The sequence below is a fragment of the Myxine glutinosa genome, chromosome 4, assembly GCF_964187855.1.
Source record: "Myxine glutinosa chromosome 4, kmMyxGlut1.1, whole genome shotgun sequence".
In the NCBI taxonomy this organism is placed as follows: domain Eukaryota; kingdom Metazoa; phylum Chordata; class Myxini; order Myxiniformes; family Myxinidae; genus Myxine; species Myxine glutinosa.
Window position 1 is genome coordinate 79,525,981 of NC_136264.1, and position 16,469 is coordinate 79,542,449.

Here is a 16,469-nt window from a genome sequence, read left to right on the forward strand (position 1 = left end):
TTGCTTTCGATCCATATATAGAAAAGTTTTGTCGACACCTTTAGTTTGAAGGCTGATGTGGCACCCCTAAATAAAATCAGATTGCTTTCATATTTGGTGTCTTTTCATTTTGGAACAGAAGGAACAACATAAAGCCATGTCCCAGTAAATATTTTAAAAAAATTATTTTGAGCACCACCCTAATATATATATATATATATATATATATATATATATATATATATATATATATATATATATATATATATATATATATACATACACACGTACACACGTACACACGTACACACGTACACACGTACACACATACACACATACACACATACACACATACACACATACACACATACACACATACACACATACACACATACACACATACACACATACACACATACACACATACACACATACACACATACACACATACACACATACACACATACACACATACACACATACACACATACACACATACACACATACACACATACACACATACACACATACACACATACACACATACACACATACACACATACACACATACACACATACACACATACACACATACACACATACACACATACACACATACACACATACACACATACACACATACACACATACACACATACACACATACACACACAGACTTGGCATTTAATATGGAATATATATTTTTCCTTGACTTGGGTTTACTTTCTGAACTCAGTCTATCAATCTGGTGAGTTTATGTTACGCTTCGGTGATTTCTTTGTTAAAAGAACCATGTCACTGATTGTCTTTCGCAGCAAGAAGTCAATAACAGGATAATATCATAGGTGGCGTGACAAAATGTAAGGGCAGGTACATTTGACGATTGGCTTCACAATCGGGTATATAAGGGTTGTTGTGTTCTGTATTAGTGGAAAACAACTGCTGCACGTCTACAAAAGTTATTGCCGCTTCCTCTGGAGATGGTCCGTCAACTCGACAATGCTGTTTGTCATGGAGTGGTGGCTTTACGAAATTCCGGTATGAAACAGCGTGCTATTGCTTGGCAGTATGGCATCACTCAAGGGCAGGTGTCAAAGATCCTGAAACGAAATGCTGAGAGGGGTGTCCCTACTCCAATACCGAGGCCAGGACGTCCCCACAGAATCACAAGGAGAGATGATTGCCAGCTGCACCAGTTAGTCTGCAATGGCCGTACCAAGTCAGCTAATCAGCTTAGGGCTGAGTGGCAGCAACTGACAAATGTGCCTGTATCCAGAAGGCTAGTTAACCAACGACTGGTTCAAGCAGGCTATCTTGCCAGGCGTCCCCTGAGAAAGCCACGCCTGACCAGACAACACAGCCAGCGCCGATTGCAGTGGGCCAGAGAGCACCGTCAATGGCAGCCAGGACACTGGAATCACCTGACCTTCACTGACGAGTCTAGATTTCTGGTCTATCGTCAAGATGGCCGCGTCCGAGTGCTCAGACAAGTGCATGAAGCCTACAACAAAGATTGTATCGTGCCAAGAGTCCAAGCTGGAGGTGGTGGGGTGACCGTTTGGGCTGCTTTTCATGCAGGGGGCAAAACTGACCTGGTTGTTCTGAATGGAAACCGAGTTTGGCTAATGTTTGGCTAAATTTTTGGCAAATGTGCAAAATAAAGAGATACTTCTGGAAAACGCACACAAGTTTAACACAGTACTGTCCGTGAATTGAGTTCGATATCAGTTTACATCACTTTCAAGGATCAATTTATTTGCTTCAAAATGTCAAATGTGGTTTTTGTTTCTTTTAAAGGTTACATTAACAAAATCTAGAATAATTTCAACATAATTCCAATGAACTTTTGGTTCTAAGTCATCTTGAAAAGTAAGTTCACCCCCACAAAAAAAATAATTCCATATTAAATGCCAAGTCTGTATATATATATATATATATATATATATATATATATATATATATATATATTTATATATAGTGTGTGTGTGTGTGTGTGTGTGTGTGTGTGTGTGTGTGTGTGTGTGTGTGTGTGTGTGTGTGTGTGTGTGTGTGTGTGTGTGTGTGTGTGTGTGTGTGTGTGTGTGTTTGTTTGTGTGTGTGTGTACACAGACTTGGCATTTAATATGGATATATATATATATACACACACACACCACACAACACTACACTACACCACACCACACACACACACGGCATTCAGAAAGTATTCAGACCTCTTCACTTTTTTCACATTTTATGTTGCAGCCTTATGCTGAAATCGTTTAAATTAATTTTTTCCCTCATCAATCTACACTCAATACCCCATAATGACAAAGACAAAATAGGATTTTAGAAAGTTTTGCAAATTTATTAAAAAGAAAAAACTGAGAAAAAAAGAAAAAACTCAAACATCTTTGAGATGTTTCTACACCTTGATTGGAGTCCACCTGTGGTAAATTCAATTGATTGGACATGATTTGGAAAGGCACACACCTGTCTATATAAGGTCTCACAGCTGACATTGCATATCAGAGCAAAAACCAAGCCATGAGGTCGAAGGAACTGCCTGCAGAACTCAGAGACAGGATGTGTCCAGACAGATCTGGGGAAGCCTACAAAAAAAATTCTACTGCATTGAAGATCCCAAGAGCACAGTGGCCTCCATAATTCTTAAATGGAAGAAGTTTGGAACAACCAGGGCTCTTCCTGGAGCTGGCCGCCCAGCCAAACTGAGCAATCGTGGAAGAAGGGCCTTGGTAAGAGAGGTGACCAAGAACCCGAAGGTCACTCTGGCTGAGCTCCAGAGATCCTGTGTGGAGATGGGAGAAACTTCCAGAAGGACAACCATCACTGCAACACTCCACCGATCTGGGCCTTCTGGCAGAGTGGCCAGACAGAAGCCTCTCCTCAGTGAAAGACATAAAAGCCCGCCTGGAGTTTGCAAAAAAGCACCTAAAGGACTCTCAGACTGTGAGAAACAAGATTCTGTGGTCTGATTGAACTGTTTGGCTTCCGTCTGGCCACTCTGCCATATAAAGCCCAGATTGGTGGAGTGTTGCAGTGATGGTCATTCGATAGTGATGGTCACTCATTCACACTGAACAGCTTCACATGATATCCTGCCAATCACACGGCAAACATTGTTTCGCGGGATATCCTGCCATTCACAGTGAACAGCTTAGGTATATTCCACAAGCTGCATAACACGTCCTCCCCGCGATTTACTGTACATAATGAAAACGCTCCACAGTATCTGCAAGTGCAATTAGCTGTCTTCCTATTCCCCAATGAAACAATGGCACAGCATGCATTCGTGGATTTACATTGACATTTGCGGATTTTCATCAACATATGCGGATTTTCATCGATGTTTGTGGATTTTCATCGACGTATGTGGTTGGATTTCATCGACGTATGTGGATTTTCATCGACGTATGTGGATTTTCATCGACGTATGCGGATTTTCGTCGACGTATGCGGATTTTCGTCGACGTATGCGGATTTTCGTCGACGTATGCGGATTTTCGTCGACGTATACGGATTTTCGTCGACGTATGCGGATTTTTGTCGACGTATGCGCATTTTCGTCGACGTATGCGCATTTTCGTCGACGCATGCGCATTTTCGTCGACGCATGCGCATTTTCGTCGACGCATGCGCATTTTCGTCGACGCATGCGCATTTTCGTCGACGCATGCGCATTTTCGTCGACGCATGCGCATTTTCGTCGACGCATGCGCATTTTCGTAGACGCATGCGCATTTTCGTAGACGCATGCGCATTTTCGTCGACGCATGCGCATTTTCATCGACGCATGCGCATTTTCATCGACGCATGCGCATTTTCATCGACGCATGTGGATCGGTGCGATTTCCATCGACGTGTGCGGATTTCCATCGACGTGTGCGGATTTCCATCGACGTGTGCGGGATTTCCCATCGACGTGTGCGGATTTCCATCGACGTGTGCGGATTTCCATCGACGTGTGCGGATTTCCATCGACGTGTGCGGATTTCCATCGACGTGTGCGGATTTCCATCGACGTGTGCGGATTTCCATCGACGTGTGCGGATTTCCATCGACGTGTGCGGATTTCCATCGACGTGTGCGGATTTCCATCGACGTGTGCGGATTTCCATCGACGTGTGCGGATTTCCATCGACGTGTGCGGATTTCCATCGACGTGTGCGGATTTCCATCGACGTGTGCGGATTTCCATCGACGTGCGGATTTACATCGACGTGTGCGGATTTACATCGACGTGTGCGGATTTACATCGACGTGTGCGGATTTACATCGACGTGTGCGGATTTACCATCGACGTGGTGCGGATTTACATCGACGTGTGCGGATTTACATCGACGTGTGCGGATTTACATCGACGTGTGCGGATTTCCATCGACGTGTGCGGATTTACATCGACGTGTGCGGATTTACATCGACGGTGCGGATTTACATCGACGTGTGCGGATTTACATCGACGTGTGCGGATTTACATCGACGTGTGCGGATTTCCATCGACGGTGCTGGATTTCCATCGACGTCTTGGGATTTCCATCGACGTCGTGGGATTTCCATCGACGTCTTGGGATTTCCATCGACGGTCTTGGATTTCCATCGACGGTCTGGGATTTCCATCGACGTCTTGGGATTTCCATCGACGGTCTTGGGATTTCCATCGACGGTCTTGGGATTTCCATCGACGGTTCTTGGGATTTCCATCGACGGTCTTGGGATTTCCATCGACGGTCTTGGGATTTCCATCGACGGTCTTGGGATTTCCATCGACGGTTCTTGGGATTTCCATCGACGTTTCTTGGGATTTCCATCGGACGTTCTTGGGATTATCGTCTGATCATCGACGTTCTTGGGATCTCCATCGACGTTCTTGGGATCTCATCGACGTTCTTGGGATCTCCATCGACGTTCTTGGGATCTCCATCGACGTTCTTGGGATCTCCATCGACGTTTCTTGGGATCTCCATCGACGTTCTTGGGATCTCCATCGACGTTCTTGGGATCTCCATCGACGTTCTTGGGATCTCCATCGACGTTCTTGGGATCTCCATCGACGTTCTTGGGATCTCCATCGACGTTCTTGGGATCTCCATCGACGTTCTTGGGATCTCCATCGACGTTCTTGGGATCTCCATCGACGTTCTTGGGATCTCCATCGACGTTCTTGGGATCTCCATCGACGTTCTTGGGATCTCCATCGACGTTCTTGGGATCTCCATCGACGTTCTTGGGATCTCCATCGACGTTCTTGGGATCTCCATCGACGTTCTTGGGATCTCCATCGACGTTCTTGGGATCTCCATCGACGTTCTTGGGATCTCCATCGACGTTCTTGGGATCTCCATCGACGTTCTTGGGATCTCCATCGACGTTCTTGGGATCTCCATCGACGTTCTTGGGATCTCCATCGACGTTCTTGGGATCTCCATCGACGTTCTTGGGATCTCCATCGACGTTCTTGGGATCTCCATCGACGTTCTTGGGATCTCCATCGACGTTCTTGGGATCTCCATCGACGTTCTTGGGATCTCCATCGACGTTCTTGGGATCTCCATCGACGTTCTTGGGATCTCCATCGACGTTCTTGGGATCTCCATCGACGTTCTTGGGATCTCCATCGACGTTCTTGGGATCTCCATCGACGTTCTTGGGATCTCCATCGACGTTCTTGGGATCTCCATCGACGTTCTTGGGATCTCCATCGACGTTCTTGGGATCTCCATCGACGTTCTTGGGATCTCCATCGACGTTCTTGGGATCTCCATCGACGTTCTTGGGATCTCCATCGACGTTCTTGGGATCTCCATCGACGTTCTTGGGATCTCCATCGACGTTCTTGGGATCTCCATCGACGTTCTTGGGATCTCCATCGACGTTCTTGGGATCTCCATCGACGTTCTTGGGATCTCCATCGACGTTCTTGGGATCTCCATCGACGTTCTTGGGATCTCCATCGACGTTCTTGGGATCTCCATCGACGTTCTTGGGATCTCCATCGACGTTCTTGGGATCTCCATCGACGTTCTTGGGATCTCCATCGACGTTCTTGGGATCTCCATCGACGTTTGCAGGATTTGCCTCACCATTCATGGTTTGTTCCTCGACATTCGCAGATTTTCGCAATTCAGGACCCAATCCCCCATTTTTCCATTGAAACAATGCCCTCCATTCGTGGTTTCGTAATTCATGGCACTTTCCAGGAACGTTTCCCCTGCGAATAGCCGAGTCGAGGTGCGATGTGTGTGTGTGTATATATATATATGTATATATACACACGCGCACACATATGCTCGCACCCACTTTTGGAGATGCTATCAATAATTTCCTGAAACCTCACCATCGGGATCATTTTGATGACGGATAGCATGTCAGCTCGTGTCGTTCAAAACCAGTCGTTTTTTTCGCTCCTTTTGAAGTACGAATTTGGATTGGTTGGTTCCTTTTAATTTATGAGTTGGTATGTTGCTCATGTTGTCAACTTGGGAGCAATTCAACCTGTTACACACTCAGAGGAGTTTCAAGGAAGAATTGTGATAGAATTGTAAGATTATCACAAAAAAAACAGACTGACCCTCTAATCCTCCATCTGTTTTTATTTTATTACCCTTGGCCAAAGAGAGGGTATTGCATTTGTGTCCATTTGTTTATCTATTTGTATGTGTGCACAGAACATGAGTATGCTTTTCTCTGCAACCATTGGTCCGATTGCAAAGAAATTTTCACCATTGGAGTGCCTCCGCTTGTAGAATGTTTTCTGATAATTATGACGTGATCGGTCACGTGGTGCAGGTGCCATCTTGGAAAAATTGAAGAACGTTGCACCTCTATATCTGCGAAACAACTCCATGGAAAAAAATTGAAACATTGCTTATTGTCAAGTATTCCCCATGGAGAACAGCATATATTGATGATCTCATCTGTGCCTTCATTATGACGTCATAATTAGATAAGTAGAACACTTGATCCGATCAGTTTGAAATTTCTTGAGCGTGATCTTCACAAAAATTGTATGGGAGAATTAAATTGATGACGTCACGGTCACGTATTTCTGCGGCCATATTGGATTGAACATAAATCTACGTTGTCTATAAATCACACAAACACAGCAACTAAAAAATACCACACAAATTACACCACAAAAACACGTCCTGGTGATGGTTTGCAATCTCTGATTGCTCTTTCTTCTTCCTATTATTACCTCTGCCACCAAAGGTTACGTTTTCACCCCTGTCTATTTGTCTGCCTGCCTGTGTACAGCATATCTCAAAAAGTTGTGGATGGATTAGGACAAAACTTTGTGGACAGGTTGGGTCTGTGACAAGGAAGGATTGATTCCATTTCTGTGAATATCCTGACCCGGATCTGGATACTCGAATTTCAATTATTCCTCACCTTTGAGAGATGGGTCTAAAAACAAAATATGGCATGATATTTGAAAAAGTTGAGTACGGATTTTGACAAAAATAGGTGGATGAGTTGGTTAGGTGACTAGAAGTTATTACATTTTGGTTCAGATCCGAATCCAGATCCGGTCTATCTGTGGAATATAAAACATAAACTGTTCAGCCTGGCATAGGTATGTACTCTTCCAAGTGACGTTCTAGTTGGAGATGCATTCTGCTTTGTCGGTGACTACATTTTGTTTTTTGCGCAGGGAGAGGCTGCACAGAGTGAGAGCACTACGAGGCAGGATGAATCTCCAATGGAGGTGGACCAACCATCACCAGCCTCTCAGGATGCTCAACCACTAGGTTTCTTTGTTTTGCTTTTGCAAATACCCATGCATTCTTGTGTTCACATACTTTACTGTTGTTTCCCACTGTAGTGTTTGGGACATCTGGTGTTGTTTGATCAATAAATATATAATTAGGCATGGCAATATTCGATTGTTAATGGTAAATGCTAACAAACGTTTTCCATTCGTACTCGGACTGACAGTTATTTTCCATTTTTATTTTGCCAAATTTATACAAAGGGGACATAAAGAAATGATGGTTTAAAACTTCTTATCGTTCCATTTATGGGTAAAAATTGCAATGAATGAGGCAGGTATTTACATCTCTGCACAAACAGCCGTCTTTGGAAAGAGCTTTTGGTGTACAGTGCCTGCATGGTTTTGAAGTTGAAAAACCATGAGGCCATGGGCCCATGTGACAATATTTGGCTCGAAAACATTTTTTGTGACTCAAATTGAGGGATTATCCAACTTTTGGATATTATATAGCTGAACAGTTGCTGAATCGGAAATGACTTGTTGGCACTCGTACAAATGTAGCGTTTTCTGTCCAGATCTAATGGAAACGGTATTTGAGTCGAAGAAACGTGTTTGTGGCTTTTTTGCCATTTTCACTAGGTTGCTACTGTGTCACTGCATTTATAAAAATTCAGGATCTCAGACATCCTTACTGAGATGAATTCTGAACTTCATGTCAAGATGGCTGATGAAACAGAGTGGATATCTACAACAGGGTGTTCGGTTTTCGAAATTTCTGCCCTTTTCGTGGTGGTGCCATTCCATGAGTTCAACTCTTACAATGATGAAATTCCAGCAGGATATCAACATCACCACGAAGTCCTCGAAGAACAAATGCCAGGAATGAAAACAGCATTCTGATTATTTCTAAGCACCCTTCAGGGCACCATGTTGTAGATTATTGGTACTTTTAGATTGCAGATTATTGGGGAAGGGTGTGCTGTATTCATCACAGGTCTAATGTGGCCAAACTGAGGTGACAAAAATGCACGCAGTTGTAGCTACATGGAAATATACACATATACTATATTCCAAAAACAGAAAGACCCATCACTATACAGTGTATACACAGTTATCATATCCCAAAATTCAAAGATTCATAATTGGCGAGATGGTTACAATATTACTGTACAGTTGGGCCTTGACATTCGTGGGGGGGATGGGATACACCTGGTTTCATTTGGAAAAGGGGGATAGGTGCCGGCGGTTCCTGATTTGAAGAAACTCCAGGAATGTCAAGGAAAATCCACGAATGTCGAGGAAAATCCACGAATGTCGAGGAAAATCCACGAATGTCGAGGAAAATCCACGAATGTCGAGGAAAATCCACGAATGTCGAGGAAAATCCACGAATGTCGAGGAAAATCCACGAATGTCGAGGAAAATCCACGAATGTCGAGGAAAATCCACGAATGTCGAGGAAAATCCACGAATGTCGAGGAAAATCCACGAATGTCGAGGAAAATCCACGAATGTCGAGGAAAATCCACGAATGTCGAGGAAAATCCCAAGAACGTCGATGGAAATCCCAAGAACGTCGATGGAAATCCCACGAATGTCGGGTCATTGTTTCAATGGGGAAAAGGGGGAAGACTAATTGCACTAATACATGTGATGGCGTGTTTTCATTCTGTACAGTAACTTGAGGGGGGTGACGTGTCACACAGCTGGTGGGATATCCCATGAAGCAATGTTCACAGTGTGAATGGTGGGTTGTCCCACGAAGCAATCAATGTTGACACGTTGATGGTGTGAATGGTGGGATATCAAACGACACGATTATGGTATCGCTAAAATATTTTTTGCGGCCTCAAAAAGCCATTAAAACGTGAAGCGCACAGCCATGAATGTAGAAGCAGGTCATGTTCGTGGCTCGTAAAACATGTTTTTTGCTTATTTCCGGTTGCTTTGTGCGTTTCTTGTGGAAGATGTGTTTTTGGAATTGTCATGCTCGCTGCTTGTGGAAAGATTTTGTTGAATATGCGGGACACATGGCCGCGAATTTAGAAGCAGGTCGCAATTCATCAACTGCGAATACGTGGAACCCACGAATTGTGGGGTCTGACTGTACTGCCGAATGTGTACCTCCTATGCATTGTGGATCATGGGTGGGTCAAGGCATTCCATACATCAAGCCTGTAAATGACTTGCACAATAAGAAAACGTGGTTTATTTGTATAATTTCTGTGGAAATTTTGCAAACAAGTTCAAGGAAGTAACAAAATAGTCCTACAGTGGTGCAAACTATTCATGATCCCCGCAATTCCTACGAGTTGCAATATCATACAAGTCGAATTAGTCATGTCGCATTACGCCAAGACGTCTTCCATCTTTTTTTTTTTTTTTTTTTTTTTTTCTCCCCCATGTCATCCAAGAGTGAATTATTGGGTTCTCACACAGTTCTTGTTCTCACAGTTTTGACATTCGCATATTTCTGTGCATGACAAATTAGCAGGGCAAGAACATTTTTCTGTCACGTGGCAAATTAGCAGGGCAAGAACATTTTTCTGTCACGTGGCTTTTAAAAAGAGCAGTGAGTTTTGCAATAATTCTTTGGCCACCGGTTTATTCGTCATTCCGTGAACAGTTATCCCTGACCCATCGGAGCACCAACCGTGCCTGTTGAGGCTCAGGACTCCTATCTGGCACAATGAGCAATGATGGATTGCAGCTTGATAGTTGGCTCTATTCGATTGTAGCAGCAGTGAATTTGAGGTTGATGGCAGGCTTTGTTCACAAGTTGCTCTCACACGGAAGACATGATGGCAAGCCTCTTTCACGTCACTTCCTTCCTGTTCAGACAATTTGCAGCCGAAACCCTCCAGTGAACTAGCGAGTTCATCACTCGATGCAAAGTATGCAACTTACATGCATAAAACATGATTATTGTCCGTTTTCACGGGTACAAGGAATATTTATTCATTGGACTTGACTTTCGCCAATATTACTTGACAGTGAAGAGTGCGAAAGATAAGTACTTTACACTATCTGATACAATGTGATCTTCACACTTTCCCTCTGTCATTGATCGGCATCATCCACAAGTCATGATGCTTTTCAGAAAGCCTTCTCTCATTTCCTTCGAGATTGGACCAATCCTTGGCACATTTATATACCTTTTGTCAACTCGTATTGTTGGCACATTCATATGTCTCATCAACTTGTATCGTTGGCACATTCAAATATCTTTCGCCTACTTTTCTCGGTGAAATTGAGTACTTCAAGTAATCTTTGTGGGGGTAAAAATGCATCAAACAGACCGCACCATGCAGGCCCTATGGGTGCAGCCATTTTGTCTGCAATTGGTGTTCCTCCAACCAAGAGCACCGAGTGCTAAATTTGATTGGTTAAAAAGTGGACCTATATCTGCTGCCCTCTTTCAATGCTTCATGGAACCCACACAAAACATCTGTGACTACACTGGAAGTTTACCGATGTTAGAGCCAAAATAAACATAACCTTGAGTGAGCCTTAAAGTGCCAACTAGTCGATTAGTGTTCTATGGTATTTTAACTATGCATTTCCGTTTGCAAGCAAGTGGTGCCTTGTTGGTGAGTCAAACCTGAATAATATACAACAGCGGCCCACAGCCTACATCTGTAGTTGCGTTTTTTTACCAGTGGTTAAATACATCTAATATCAGAGGTGTATCTAAATCTAAGTAAATGCTTGAAAAATCGACCTCGGTTTTATCCGTCGAAATTATGAAAAAATAAAAAATAGCATTCTGCGAAGCTTGTATATAATCTATATGTACAAACGATGTGCATTGTCGCTTTCTCAACCAGGAGCTAATCAAACTGAGGCAGATACGGCTGGAACAACAGGAACAGCAGAAACGGCAGCTGAGGGAGAGGAGGAAGAAGAGGATGAAGAGGAGGAGGAGGAAGACGACCATGCAACACAACTTCCACGGCTGAGTGTACAACTAGACCTGGAGGAGCTTTGGAACATGCTTGGAGATTGTCTCAAAGAGCTGGCTGAGTCGCATGACCACCATGCAGTGCTTGGTATGGCCACACACCCTGGCTTGTGTATGATTAGGAAATAGTATGATAAGAGCAAGGGGTGATTTAATGGGGAGTTGGATGGGTTCTATTCTGTGCTAGGTATGTATAAATGTCAATCTGCATCTTCATTGTCTGTAAATATCTATTTCAAAACAGGTTGGAAATATTTTCATTCAACCTGGTGTTGGCTTAGTGGTTAGGGTGCCGGCTTGGGATCCTAGGATCCTCGGTTCGAATCCCGGTCGATCACTGAATTAACGCCAGGGGGGTTGACTCAGCCTGTCATCCTTCCGAGGTCGGCAAATTGAGTACCAGCTTGCTGGGATGAATGATCACGGTGTGTACCCCGATTTAGAATCGGTACACCGTATCCCTGCACATCGTAAGAGCGTGACCAAGGGTTGGCATCAGGAAGGGCATCCGGCCATAAAAAAAACATTGCCTCAAACAGGGAACCATGATTGTCATGGGGCCCGCAAGGCTAACCCCCGCTCTAGCGGGGAAAATGTCCTTAAAACGATCATTCATTCATTCATTCAACCAACATTCAATGGTTTTCCTTTTGTACTTTTCTTTCCCTTGTGCTTTATTCTCTTGTTGATTTCCTCTTTTTATAATGATTAATGCTTGAATTCCACCCTCCCCTACACCCCTCTTTATAATTGCACTTCTTCTTTTCTTCAGTGGCAGGAGTTTCCCCAAAGCGAGTCATACAATTTGTGTTTTATCTAATTCCTGTTTGGCTATACAGTATTCAGTATTTTCATAACATGTGATGTGCATGCTTCATCAGGAGCGCTCTTAAAATCCAGTTGAGCATTAGATTTAACAACACAATTTTTACGAAGAGCGGTAAGAAATAAAAAAATCTTTCATAGAATTCTACAGATTGTCCATGTTCTTGGCTGCCACTCGTGTGACCTGTTAAAATATGCTGAGATATTTGTTTTGTTAAATGGTATTTACTTTAAGCAGCATTAGTTGGTGTAAGTTGCTTATGTAGTTTTGTGTTGACTACACGGAACATGGTAGTCACAACCTCTGTATAGACTGGCCCACGTTTGTAGCTTGAATATACAAATATAAACACCTGGCAAAAAATTAATAATCTGTTTCACTCAGTCCTGCAGCCTGCCGTTGAGGCATTTTTCATTGTTCATGCGACGGAACGGGAGACCAAGCCACCGGTACGTGACACACGAGAGAGCCAACTAGCTCACATTCGTGATGAAGCCCCACCGCTTTCTCCAGCACCAGTCACTCCTGCCTCTCCATCAGTTTCAGACCCTTTCTTTGCCCGTGAAAACTCCACCATGCATATCTCGTCGAGTCTTCCACCTGACACACAGAAGTTTCTTCGATTTGCTGGTAGGTGTCAACAATATCTGATTCTCCTTTCAGGTACTTGTCATCATTGGATGACAGCGTCTATGGCTGATCTGTGCTTGCACATCACTTATTGTTTTAAGTGGTGAAGCCGCTTTAATACTTGGCTATGTCCTTCCTTCAATCCGTCCGTGAAAAATGAAGAACAACCTTTCTAACCCACCGTGTTGAATTTTAAGGGGTTCAAAAGGGTAATTCAATGGGTTAAAAGGTTAATTATAGTGTTTCGTTTGTTTCTCGGCTTTGCTTGTTTCATATTAAAAATGCCAAACGGAACCGCTTCCTTTGGACGTGGGTGAATTTTTTTTTTTTTTTATGACGACTTGGTGTTTAATTACCTGATTGTGTTGAATTAAAAGGTTTCTTGAATGTTTATGGATCAAAGTAGTTTAATTTATTTTCAAATTCCATTTAATTGCATTGCATTGCATTTGCAGGACAGATAGTTTTAGGATAAAGGTTGTGTTTAACTATTCCACATTAAATAACGAAAAGTTGGATATCATAATTGCTTCAATGAACGCATGGCCAAAGATTGAAATTTTCACGTTTGCTATTTGTTGTGGCTGAGCCAAAAAACTGTGTCTACTGCAGAAACTCACCGAACAGTATTGAACCAGATCCTGCGGCAAGCAACCATGCATCTCGCTGATGGCCCATTTGCTGTGCTAGTTGACCACATTCGTGTACTGGATTTTGACATAAAGAGGAGGTAAAGCAAAGATTAATAAGATGCAGCTTTGAAATCAATTGTATTATGTCAATGTTGTCGCGTTGACAGGGTCTTCGCTTATGCGGCCTCGCCACACCGAAGCAACGTGCTTCAACCATTATCAAATTAATGGAAGTTACGGCCAAGTGGGAATTGCAGTCCCTTCTCCGGATAGAATCTGAATCCCACCGGTTTCAACAAACAAGTGATCTTCCAATTTAGGTCCACCTCCACCCTACCCCGTCCCAGGGATTAACAAAATGCTGTGGTGCAAAGCAATGCAGGTTGTCAATGGCATCGTGCCTACTAGCATAGCTGCCAGTGCCTTTCCGCAACTCCTGTTCTCAGAGCATGGGCCGCGAAGAGGAAGGGGTGGGTTGCCAAACCGCACATGGATCTCCGCCAAATCCATCGCAAATCCTCTGCCTCCACGCACATGCCTTACCTTGCCTGGTTGAGAGGAGATTATGAATCGCATTTTTCTAGCTTACCTTTTCCCTAAACTATAACATGTTTAATGTCGTACGTAAAAACCGGATGACTTGCTTCACTCTGAATCCCGAGTTAGTGAGATTGTTCTAACCTTTGTGAGGATGTAGGTGTACAAAACTATCTTTCCCAACTAGTATGTATCCCCTCCAACATAAAAATATATTAAAAGGCCAAATTACATCACCCTGCAATACGTGACTTTCAAAATGCTGTAATCCACCTCAGAATGCTTGGTGCATGCCCACAATCCCCAGAAACAATTGTCATCGGGGCAGGGAACGTATGTTGTTTCCTAAAATGGGTCACAGCTTCTAAAAAAAGCCGAAAATACTTGGGGAAAAGTTTCTGTGAGAAAGGGGTGTGCCTCTGCACAACAAAATATTTGGAGAACTTTGATCAACTCACCCTAAGAGTTGATATCTTTTATCCCGTACTGCAAAAACTACTGATTATGTGAGCCTGGCAAGGCCCATGGGTGGCGTGTTCCACTGAACATCCCTGCCAGTGAGTGGACTTTTAACCTTGTGGGATTACCATGTGTGAACATGGTGGGCATGGGAATTTATTTAATGGAGGTCTGCAATTGGAAAGGCAATGCTATCATTCCTAACGTTCAGGCAGAGTACCCAAAGGGAGACACCGTATATGGTACGGGTGCTCTTAACACTGGTAGGAAGATTAGATATGGGCCTTGTGAATGAACAGGCTACGTTTCATATTCTATTTACTGCTAATCATGTTTGGGGGGAGGCTGTGAGGAATCGATTCATCCTAGTTAATCGAATCGATTTGTCCTTGTTACACACCCAACCTGCCCACCAAATTTCGTCTGAATCCATCCATAACTTTTTGAGATATTCTATAATCTATATACTGCTTTTGGCCCTATCTCTCTTTCTCTCTCAACAGTGAAGACTCACTTAAATATTCTCGAATCCAGATCTTCACCAAGATATAATCAATTTTTCCTCGTCACCTGTCGACCAAATTCTGTCTGAATCTGTCTAACATTCTGAGATATCCTGCTCACAGACAGGGGTAGAAATATAACCTCCGTCCACCTTAGGTGGTGGAGGTAACTGGAGAGAGCAACCAGAGATTGCAGACCCTCGCCAGGACGTTTGTATGTTTTAATAGTACGTACTTTGACGTACTCCTTGTAATTGTACGTACTTTGACGTACTCTCCTTGTAATTGTACGTACTTTGACGTACTCTCCTTGTAATTGTACGTACTTTGACATACATACTTTGTATAGGTGTACTCAGTTGAAAAAAAGAGAACGTGTAATCTTCGCTGCCACCAGATGGTGTTTGTGTTCTGTTAGCACGCTATGTGCAGACAGACAGACAAACAAACAGACCCAAATGCAATACCCTCTTCTGTAGCGAGGGTAAATATTGTTGCGGATCTCCTGAAGCCCGTTCCCGTTACACAGGGGGGATTAAACCCCTTTTCTCCCCCTGGGTCTTCGGGTCCATGAGGCCGAATCGCCACTTCCGGAGCAAACGTGAAAAAGGGTATCGGGTCAACGTCGCACGTACCTTTAACCCACGCTGCCACGAAAGCGGGGACCGAACCGCACACAAGCCACGCTTAATCGAGTACGCCGAGTGGTATGCGTACCATGTGACTCGTGCCGTTACTTTTATGGAACTCGATTCGAGCGGTTCTATTCGTACCATGCGAAGCCAATTGATGGAAGACATTGATGGACGAGAACGGTCAAATCAAAGGAATAACACAGTTTATTATTATTTACAATGATCAGGATGAAGGAAAGTGGACACAGAGCAGAAGCTTAATTGATCGAAACTGGGTCCCAGACACAGGGCCCACTCACGCACACGGGGAGAAGAAGAGAAGAAGTTCGCGTGCCAAATGCGCTTTGCCGTCGGTTGCTCCGGGGCAGCTCGCCAGGCGTGGCTCTCTGATGTTCACGGCACGTATACAGGCGAAGGCAGGCAGGAGGAGATCGCGCGTCTGTGGCCCGGCACGGGTCGTCCTCTCGAGCGCGCGATTAATACAGCGCAGGGCACAGGGCTCGGGGAAAGTTCGTGTACAATCTCGATCACCGGCAATTCAATGCACTCGGTCTGCGGCACGTTCTCAACTCACTTCCGTTTTCCGGTCCGGTCGT

General features: G+C 43.9%; 1 protein-coding gene across 7 annotated transcripts in view; it reads left to right on the plus strand.

The window, feature by feature from the left end:
- Positions 1-16,469, plus strand: part of HUWE1 (HECT, UBA and WWE domain containing E3 ubiquitin protein ligase 1) — a 334,325-nt gene that overhangs the window by 302,866 nt on the left and 14,990 nt on the right. For all 7 annotated transcript variants that reach the window (XM_068112748.2, XM_068112754.2, XM_068112750.2 and 4 more), the window contains 4 exons: positions 7,631-7,727; positions 11,518-11,739; positions 12,862-13,107; positions 13,720-13,837. In XM_068112748.2, the coding sequence (XP_067968849.2) occupies positions 7,631-7,727; positions 11,518-11,739; positions 12,862-13,107; positions 13,720-13,837 (683 nt within the window). The remainder of the gene's footprint in view (positions 1-7,630; positions 7,728-11,517; positions 11,740-12,861; positions 13,108-13,719; positions 13,838-16,469) is intronic.